The sequence below is a fragment of the Gopherus flavomarginatus genome, chromosome 2 (assembly GCF_025201925.1).
Source record: "Gopherus flavomarginatus isolate rGopFla2 chromosome 2, rGopFla2.mat.asm, whole genome shotgun sequence".
Classification (NCBI taxonomy): domain Eukaryota; kingdom Metazoa; phylum Chordata; order Testudines; family Testudinidae; genus Gopherus; species Gopherus flavomarginatus.
The window spans coordinates 160717693-160728490 of NC_066618.1; the positions used below are offsets into that span (position 1 = coordinate 160717693).

Sequence of the window (10798 nt, forward strand, 5' to 3'; positions counted from 1 at the left end):
CAAACTAAAAATTCATACAATGACTTGTTTATACTGTTCTATATACCATACAATGAAATGAAAGTACATTATTTATATTCAAAATGATTTATTTTATAATTATATGGTACAAATGAGAAAGGAAGCAATTTTTCAGTAACTGTGCTGTAGCACTTTTGTGTTTTTATGTCTGATTTTGTAAGGAAGTAGTTTTTAAGTGAGATGAAGCTTGGGGGGTACCCAAGACAAATCACACTCCTGAAAGGGGCACAGTAACCTGGAATGGTGGAGATCCAGTGCTGTAGAGTACAGAAATAGGGAATAAGAGCCAGGGTTTTCCAGCATTTTCAAGTGAGTTACAATATTCTCTGAAAACATACAATTTAAGTGAGCTACATAAACACGGTAAACAATATTTTTCCCCAAGAGAGAAAAATATCTTGGGATCTGGTAAGTGACTGAATTAAAGGATTAAAATTGACTTGTCTTTCACATGCAAAAATGCTGAGGAAGAATTCATGAACTCTCCTTGTCTCTGCTATGATTTCCAACACACACACAGGAAGTGTCCAGCATGTTTGATGAGACCTTAAAATTGACATCTTACCCTTATTGGTTGCAGTGGGAGCAAGATCAGGCCCAAAATTTATGAAAAATGATTATAATATACAGATACAATATGTATGCACTTAATTCATGACAATGGGAAGAGAAACTAGAAAGCTGACAGGTTGGGCACTAACTAACACAATATGTTCTTTTGATCTTGGGTATCATCTTCTGGAAAAGAACTAACCCAGAGGGATTATTATTGCTGTTTGGATTTCATGTCCCCGGATGTACATATATGAAGTCTATGATAGAGAAATCACATGTATTAGGAGAGTGGGTAAAACTTTGGATTCCCCTAATTAGAGAGAGAGAGGAACCTGATAGACAAGAGGCTTGGGTCCTATTCCCATCTTTGCTTATGAATCACAGTATTTTCTTGTGCAAGTCACTCAATTCTATTGACTTCATTAGGCTTTGGATCAGGCTCTTAATCTTCCCTAGACCTACTCTCTTAATTTACTGAAGTGGATATAACATTTATTTAACTCACAGTGTGTTGGAGGAAGTACCTTTGTGATGCACTTTGAGATCTTCTGATCAAAGTCATTGAATCAATTTCAAATAATGTTATTCTATTTACACACATCCTTCAGTCACCATTGTTATATGCATCCCTGAAAAATAATGCCATAATATAATGCTGATCCATGCCAGGTATGTCCCATAACAATGTGGGCATAAATATATTTTAATATATACACTACTAGAAAATATATTTGTTGCCACAAATAAATTAATGTATTAAAAAACAGCCACAAGCTCCTATCTGTGGATTCATGAGCTCTCTCTCTCCTTTTTCCATTGTATTTATTTTCTCTCCTGTTTCAGGCCCTCATTTCCTTGCCTGTATTTGGGTGGTTTATTTATTTAGCCTTCTCTAATAGTCCAATTTGGCTCTTTTTGTGGTGTGGAGAGATATCCACCCAACCAAGGCCAAAACTAGCTCTGTTCTGTCAGTGCTATCAGCAGACACCAGCCTTCTGAAGCTAGCCTGGAATTTTAATTGAAATGGATGTTCAGCTTCACTGTAGCAATGGCAAAGTACAACACAGATAAGAAGTCTGGTATCAAACTTTAAGACGAGAGTTTATCTGAATATTACCCTCACAGCTCAGCAGTTAACTTAATTTGATCTACAACTTCTTGTTGTAAAAAGCCTACAGAATCTGAATAAGGCAGCTTACGTTGCAAATATCAACTGGGTACCTTAATCTTCCTAACTACATTTAAGAACAGGCTGAAATAATTTGCGTAATTTCACCTGGGCAGGCAAGATTCCCAGCTACGAAAAGAACGTGCCATTTTATTCTTTTCTGACATAGATTTGTGAAAAAACAGGAGGGAAATTGGGCTGGGGAGGAGGGGTCAGAGATAAGGGTTTAATAGCTGCCTGAATGATGCTAGCACTTGAATCTCTGGACCTATGATGCAGTCCCTGGGAGTTTTGCCTGAGTGAATTGAGCAGCACAGAGCTCTACTTTCTTGCCTTACTCAGTGGAGTAGTGCCATGGACTTCAGTGGCATTGCTGGTAGGAGAAAGGAGGGCAGGTTGGGCTCTGGGAGCCAGATTTTCAAATGCTCAGTGAAGTGGCCACATTTTCCACAGAGCTCGGCTCTCATTTAGACACTTAATCAAGAGCCAGTTTTAGAAAAACATCTCAGCACCCTCCAGCTCCCACTGCAATACCTTTGGCCAGATTTTCAAATCAGCTCAGCGTCCAAGGTGCTTTTGAAAATCTGATCCTGTGCCTCAGTGTGTATGAGGGACCAATCCTGCAGCCTTTACCAAAACGAGTAATGTGTCCTCATGCAATTGAAGTGAATGAGATGACTTGTGCAAAAGGTTATTCATGTCAGAGTTACATGATATGACTGTCAAACAGACAGAAAGTATGTGTGTGTACCTGCCGGAATATAGAGACCTTTAGCACTTACATAACAATTCTTCTTCATAGAATTTTGCAAAGTTAATCTTTGCAAACCCTAAAAGGCAGCAAATAAACAATAGGTCTGATTCCTTCTCACACCACTTTTTCACTAGATGAGTCTTTTGATTTCATTAGAGTTACTCCTGATTTACACTACCATAAAGCAGTGCAGAATCAGGCCCAAGAACTTTAAGCTTGTTCTTGTCAGCCTGGCTGGAAGTAAGAGATTTTGCATGTAATTTTCATGATCAGTGCTCAAATACCATGGTGATGGGCAATCTCATAATAAATCTAGAGAGACAGATATTCTATTTCTATTAATTATTCCTCTAAGGATAAGGGATTTTTTACAGGTTTTTATTTAAGGCAACTAGAGAAACAGCGAGTAAGATGCTCTCCATTCTAACAGCATAGCAGAAAATGTCAGATACAGGCAATACCATAAAGAGCCTAGATAGCTGATATATAGATATAGATATAGATATAGATATACACACACAAATTGACCATAACACTAGCTGGAAAGGTGGTGGGCAAGAGAATATCAGCAAATTAATACTCGTTAGAAGAATGATGGCAGGAAATGTGTCACTTGGAATTTTGCAACAGAGTAACACCACTGTCCAAGATCCCAACGGTCATTTATAAAAGAGGGCAAGAATCAGTATGCCCATTTTACAGATGGGGACACTGAGGAACACAGGCAGTTGGGAGTAGAAACCTGACTCTCTGCTCAGTCTACTCTGCCATAGTTGTGCTCGCGGCACATCCATGATCTAGAGAACATCCCAGGGCTCCCTACAGTAATTAAACCACAGTTTGCACAGAGTACAGGAGTTAGGATACTGCATTCTCAGTGGGGAGTTCGAGCCTTGATGGAAGATGTTTTTCTCTCTCCAGCCAAACCTCTTCCCAGGCCAGAGGCACAGAGCTTTTTCCAAGAGCTAGGGTGGTCTCCACACCCCAGTCCTGCACCTTATCAGCCCTTATCTCCCAAATCCACTCGCTAATGTGATCTTAATGGAGGCTAAAATCGATTAGATTTATTTTATTGCAGCTTAAGCAAATCTTTTCTATTTCTTCCCCTGTTTTGGAAATACAAAGTGGGGCGGGGATGCTTTGGCTCCTTTGCTCTTTAGTCCAAACTTGTCAGTGCTCAAGAGCTGTTTGATAAGCAAAACAAACACCCAGGGAAGCTGAAACATACAAGCGAGTCAGGAAAGCTAACAAAACCCCAGGGAGGAGGGGACGGAAGTTAGAACCCTGCCTCCCTAATCGTGCTGCTAAAGGATTGAAGGGAATGCTGTCCAGAAAGGGTTTAGACAATTGCCTGTGAAAACTCAGAATTGGGCCAGATTCTGCATCCTAAAGGAAGGACCCCAAACGCTCATTAAAATTAATGACAGTTTAGTCTGAGCAAGGAATACAAGGTTGGGCCACTAGTTAGCAAACGTTCTCTATTATAATAATTAAAAATAGAAAATCTCAGAGATTTTGTTCATATCTATCCATATATGTCATCTATCTCTGTAATATATTCTATGATCTACTTCTGTATTATATGATCTACCTATAGATTTTAGGTTTATTACTCTGTCCTTCTTTTGGTGGTCTACGTTACCTGTTTTCTGAACAAGGAATAACTTAAAAGACAATTTAAGCAACGTGTACTGTTCCGAGTGCAAATTTAATAGTTAATTTATAATTCATTTTGGAAGATTTTTTTAAATGAAAAATTAAAATTTCAATTCTGACATTTTTGCCCCAGGCTCAAAAAGTGTCTCCCCCAAGACCTCTGGTCAATGACCGCAGATTCAGATCAAACTGGGTCAAATATAGAAATGAAGCTCGTTTTTACACCGTGATTTTATGGGCTTTTCTCAGAAGTAATGAAGCTTCGGGTTGTTTATTTCCCAGAAACTCCATTCTTGCATCTCTAAGCAGAGATCTAAAATAATATCAACCCTGAAAACTATCAATAGCAGAAATGTCTGAAACTGACACACAAACAACCAAAGCAAAGAATGCCATGAAACTCTGGTAGGTTTTGTTCTTCTCCCCCCTTGGAGATACTGATTATGGCATTTTCTTTTTAAAATACTAAAATAATTTCTTTTTCAAATTGTTGTTTTAATTGTTATGGCTACTACTGAACACGGGAGATTTGGGTAACAGAAGCTATTGTATTAAATATCAGATCACAAGCAGGTAACACATTACAATAATCAGTTCTGTTTGGAAACGTATCAATCTCTGGCTATGTGTAACTGACATTGATGCCATAGTCTTGCACATGCTCTAAAAATCTAATCCAACATTTGCTCTAAAAATTTAACTAACTTCCCTAATCCAACATTTTCCCCCTTTCCCCAGTAAGTATATTTTCTCCAAATATATTTGCCACTTACTTCCATCGATCTTTACATACTTTTTAATGCATTCTATCCATATGTGCACCCTTACATGTACACATGGATATAAATGCATGTACATATTCACCCATGCAGCCTTGCATATAATTGGAGAGCTCTACTGAGAATACGGAAGTCTATGTAAGTGCCTAGTATTACCTATGTTTTGTAATATTGTAATTAGTAAAGTACCGGTTAGGACGCATAATGCAATTGCTCGCTTCACAGCTGTTTTAGGCAGAAGCACAAGGTCGTATCATGAATCCTAACCATCATGCTGTACTAATTACAATATATACTCATCAGTAATCCTGCTGCTAAACAGTTAGATTACATTTTATAGTCTTCATCTGTATGCAGGGGGGTGGTTTTTTAATGTGCCCTCTCTGCGTCTATTAGAAATATATAACCTGGGCCACCAGTGCTCTAGAAAGGGAGGAATATTACCTCCAGTGCGTTTTTTAATCTCCTAAAACTAAAACAACTGCTGTTCCCACTCCCACCATCAACTATTCACCCAAAGGAAGAGTTCAGAAAACGAAAGGCTGAACTCATTCCAGTTTAGCTCTGCCAGGATGTCCCGTTCCCCCCACCCCATATCGATGTACATTTATTGATCTCTGGGTGATACCTTACTCTGCAGTATCAGTCAAGAGGTAAATAAGAGGCGGAGGGTAGTCACGTGGCTCCGGAGGAACCAATGGGCCTTTAGGAGGAAGCCTTCCCATTCACAATTCCAAGGTAACCCTAAGCCCGAGGGAGCACGTCAGAAGCAGCCCAGCGAGCCAAAGAACTAGGGTCCTAGGACACACAACCCTCCAGTCCGCGGAGCCCTGATTTTGCTCCTCTCAGGGGATTCGTTCCCCCCCCCCCACGATCTCAGGGGGCCCAGAATTGGACACCGTGGAGGGGCTCCAACATTTCTCCATTTCCCCCAGGAGTCCGAGCAGGATGCTGCACTGTCCTATCACTTCTACCCCTTTCTCGGTCAAAGACATCTTAAAGCTGGAGCAGCAGAGCGCTCAGAGCGGGGACCTTCGGGGATTCCTCCCCCAGGATCTGCAAGAGCCTCCGGCCATGCAGCCACCCCCTACTTGTCTGCACAAGAAACAAGAGGCTGCCTACAGTTCTGAGGCCCTTCCCTTCCAGATGGAAGTCGATCAAGGCAGAAATTGCAGGAGGCGTGAGGAGGAGTATGAGCTCATGAGGAGCTCCTGTGAAGAAGAGATGGACCTAAGTAAGTTAACAATGGGAGGGGAGGGGGATACCACCAGCTTGTAAACTTGGGGACTAATCCAAAACCAATGGACGTCAATGGGACTCTTTCTATTGGCTTCAGTGGCTTTGGATCAATGATGAAATTCATGGAGGATAGGTCCGTGCACAGCTATTAGCCTAGATGACTGGGGAGGCAGCCCCATCTAGGTGTCCCCAAACCTCTGACTGCCAGAAGCTAGCAGTTAATCACTGGATAATTCACCTGTTCTGTTCATTCCCTCTGAAGGCATTGACCACTGTCAGAAGGCAGGATATGAGGCTAGATGGACCATTGGTCTGACCCAGTATGGCCATTCTTAAGCCCATAAAGAGGTGCATAGGTTTGGAATTGAACTTCATAGCAAAATTACCTCTCCAAGATATTCTCCCAGTGAAATGAGGCTATCTATAGGATTTTAGTATTGGTTAATAACAGAATCTGGGGCAAGGGGATTGCACAGGTTCATTATCATCAAGCCATATATTAGTGCATCGCAAGAAATCCGCAATAAAAATCATTAAGAAACGCTGAGCGAGAAAAAATCTGGGCTACAAGACCCTTGCAATGCAATAATTTGTTTACCTTAAGATACCATGTGATTTCATTTGGGATTTTATAAAAAGGCAGGATAAAACTTTTGAGTAGCCAAAGAGGTTGCAATTTGGAATTTGTAATATACATATTAAATATCTTTGTGAGACATATATAACGTGATGCAGGCGTTGATAGATATTAACAAAACCTTATGCAAATTAAATTGTTCAAACTCTTCTGTGTCACTTATCAACAAAATGTAACTGGATTCTAGTCTCTTCAGATTCACTTATATTGTTTTAAAAGTTTTTATAGTAAACAAGAGATACAAGTAAAACAATGAAAGAAAAAGCCACTGGTATGTATACAGTAAAGGTATTTTCACAACCGTATACTTTCACAAAGTATACTTCACACCTAATATAGGAAAGCATTTTGGATACATATAAATAGAAAAGAAATCGGGTACTTCGCACCCGCAGGGAATACAGTTACAAAATTACTACTGTGAAAGTTGTAAAAATATTGTCTCTTTTGTGAAAAACAAAACAAAAAACACTGCGTTTCAAATTAGATCCCGTTTGACTGCACGAACAAAGCTGGTATTTAAGTAATATATAAGGGTTTTAAAATTTTAAAACAAATTATGGCCAACATTCAACATTTATTTTTTCCTCCAACTGATGTTTTGTGAAGGTGGCTTTTTCTTTGATAACTTTTTACTCCAAAAGTTTCAAAAATAAAACCAGCCACAAAGTAACAAGTCCATAAAGTTAAATCATCAGCACGGGGAATTTTATAAAATGGCAAATGTAACCACTGAAGTGTCAAACTAGGGAGGGGGCGGGGGATGACTTGTATTTTGATTTGAAAAAAAAATACTTCTTACGGAAATAAAAATAATATAACTTTGCATTTAATAGTTCAAGCTTCCAATTCCTAGTTAGCCCTATTAAGCGTCTAAGGAAAATATTGTTATAAGCTGAAAATAATTTAAAATATGAAGTAGTTTTATTATTTCACTATATACATAGAGAAAAAATCTGCACGCGTGTTCATATATTCAAACACTATAATATATTGTGTACATGCATTAACACTTTTAAAATATAAAATATAAAGCGTTTGAATGGGTGTATACCATACATACAAAGCGTTTGAATATGTACACACACACACAATATTCTTTTAAAAACAGAAACATTCCAACATTCTCCATTACATGAAAAATGACGGAATGGTCATTTAACACGTGCACGATTGTAATTAAAAACAATAATTCAAAATATTACAGCCCACTACGTGGTTATTTTCAATTCCATGAGATGATTTTTAAATAATGAAACCTAAAATAAATCTCCTTCATGCAGGATCGCTTTAGCAGCACAAATCACACTAGAATAGCGAGAATAGTTGTAACCTGCTAAATATTGATTTGACGTGGTCGAAATTTTAGTCTAAACCGATCTTTTTGTTGTTGTTACTGAATCATTCTCAGTTCTTCGTTAACAAACAAGTGTATTTTATACGCAGGTTTAGGAAGCTGTAGTCGAACTGCCAGCATTTTCAATACACATTGATCAGATCTTTGTTCTGCATAACATACTCCAAAACTTCCTACTTTATAGCACAAATGAATAGGAACGCTGGTCGTTTTCCTAACACCCAAACGGCATTAGTATATAAGCAAGAAAATCAGTAAGGCTCATCTTGTGCTTTTCTTTTTCTAATCACCTACAACGATTTTCTTTTAAAGTGTAATGGGGTGGATGGAGAAGCGGGAAGTTCAGACAACATGAGACGCTCTGAACCAAAGTACGGACGAGCAAAGGAAAAAGAATACACATAGGGGTTATTTATATGGGACCCCTATTCCTTGCGAAACGGCTGGTGTCCTACACGGCTTCATGCGCACATCTCGCGACAGAAACCTCCACCAAAACACTGCACTGAAAATTAGAACCCATTGGTGGGAAACATTAAGTAAAGTGGCGGCTGATTCTGCCACACTGGCGCATATCAATCATATGGTCCCCGTTCAAGCCAAGAGGTCTGCTCCCTGGAGAAAGGTGACTCCTGTGAGTAGGAGCTTGCAAGATCGGACGTCTAGATTTGGAAATAACTAGGAAGAGAGGCGGGGTGGGTATGTGGAATGGAGCACCGGGAGTACTCACAGGGTCCATGGGAGATCTGTGAATAAACCAAACTGGAATGGAACAGGTGCCGCCCACTAAGTAGGATTCTAAAGCGAAGAGGATCTATCTACGGATTAAAACAAAGCTTTGATGTGCATTGTCTCCTGGAGTTGATAGTGTTCCCTCCTTCATTGGAAGATTGCTTCATGTTTCTTGCGTCAAATTTAAAACAAAAATAGCCCCTCACACACACACACACACAAAATAAAAGACAGCAAGGTATACACTGGGTTACGCTTATTTGCTCTGAATCGTTCACATGGGATATTTTCAGTGGTTCAGGTCCTGTGTTGCTTTCCTCACCCATCAATCTCAGTGGAATAGACGGGAGTATTTATGCAATTCAATTGGAGAGAGGTTTGGTCCAATGAAATGTACATAAATGTTACGGTAATAATTAATGACAGCTCACCAGCCTTCATAGATCTGATGCAAAGTCTGCTAAGTCAATGGAAAGGAACCCATTGATTTAATGAGTTTTGGATCGGGCCTATTGATTATAATCACGTTAGGGCAGACAGAAATGATCAGCGCTGGTAGATGAAAGACAACTAGTTTTGTTTATTCAATGAAGAAAATCGAAATTTCATTGTTTGGCAGAAACATGGGATGATTTTCTTCCCCCAAAGACGTTCACTTGAAATTCAGCCCGTTTTTCGAAAGGCTTAAAGATCATGAATCTAATTTCACAGGAGCCCAGGATTAGATCTTTGACCCAGGGCCGGAAAACACTCCTAACATGTGTAACCCTTCTGGGGGCAGAACTGAAAAATGTCTCCCTTTGCTTTGGGTTTCGCAGGAAAATCTCTGACCGCTGACTGTTTCGAGCCCCGGGAGAAGAAAGACGACCCGTGCGAACGTCCCAAGCAAAGGCAGAGGCGGAAACCCAGGGTTTTGTTTTCTCAAGCTCAAGTTTTCGAGCTGGAAAGGCGGTTTAAACAGCAGAAGTACCTCTCGGCTCCGGAACGGGAGCATCTCGCCAGCCTGCTGAAACTCACCCCCACGCAAGTCAAGATCTGGTTCCAGAACAGGAGATACAAGTGCAAGAGACAAAGACAAGATAAATCGCTGGAGTTCTCGGCCCATCCCCTTCCTCCCAGGAGGGTAGCGGTCCCTGTGCTAGTCAGAGATGGCAAGCCGTGCCTTGGGGGCTCACAGGGTTACACTGCCCCTTATAATGTCACGCTCAGCCCTTACTCCTATAACACCTACTACAGCGGTTACAGCAATAGCCCATACAGAGCAAACTACAGCGGTAGTTACTCAGGGGGGGCCGCGAGTACCACCCCAGCCAGTCACATCATGAACATGAGCTTCAGTGTCTCCAGCGCTGCTCAGACCCAGCAGAGTCACTTACAAGCCACGCTGCAAGCAGGGATCAGGGCTTGGTAAATGTCTCCCTTGAAACTGACCACCTGGATGATGCTGAACATCTCAAAGGCAGGAGGGGGATCAGAAGCCCCGGTCCAGCCCCATGGAGACTGTCTTTTAAAAGACACTGTGTTAGAAAAAAGGGGGCTCTAGCGCTTTCAGGCTCTGATCCCTGGGGACTAAGATACGGATCACTTTATTTATTTAACATGGGTGTTTTTAAATACAGCCCCTCCTCTGTCTCTTACCGCCTACTCTCCCCCAAGGTATTTGCTTCTCCAGAATGCAAGAACAGTCGTGATCATCCGAGTCCAACCAGCCTAGTGTCCTTCCTAAAGACAAATTTGAAAGTGCTGGTTGTACACATTTCTGCACATTTGTTTTCAACTGACCATGTTACTTAATTCCTTTAAAAAAATGTTTATCCTTTGTGATAAAGTTCGGATATACCTATCTTCATTCCTGCCTAGTGCACATTTTTCATTTGTGTATGTTTTTCAATTAAAAATA

The 10798-nt window shown here is 40.4% G+C and overlaps 1 protein-coding gene across 1 annotated transcript; it reads left to right on the forward strand.

Annotated features, from left to right (window-relative positions):
- Positions 1-5881: 5881 nt before the first annotated feature.
- On the forward strand, positions 5882-10309 carry NKX2-6 (NK2 homeobox 6). Its single transcript, XM_050940259.1, has 2 exons — positions 5882-6167; positions 9717-10309. The coding sequence occupies exons 1-2, from the start codon at positions 5882-5884 to the stop codon at positions 10307-10309; spliced, it is 879 nt and encodes a 292-aa protein (XP_050796216.1).
- The last annotated feature ends 489 nt before the right edge of the window (positions 10310-10798 follow it).

Coding starts and splice junctions, on each gene's coding strand:
- NKX2-6 (XM_050940259.1), top strand. CDS start 5,882: ATGCTGCACTGTCCTATCACTTCTACCCCTTTCTCGGTCAAAGACATC. Junction 6,168..9,716: donor TGAAGAAGAGATGGACCTAA/GTAAGTTAACAA, acceptor TGGGTTTCGCAG/GAAAATCTCTGACCGCTGAC.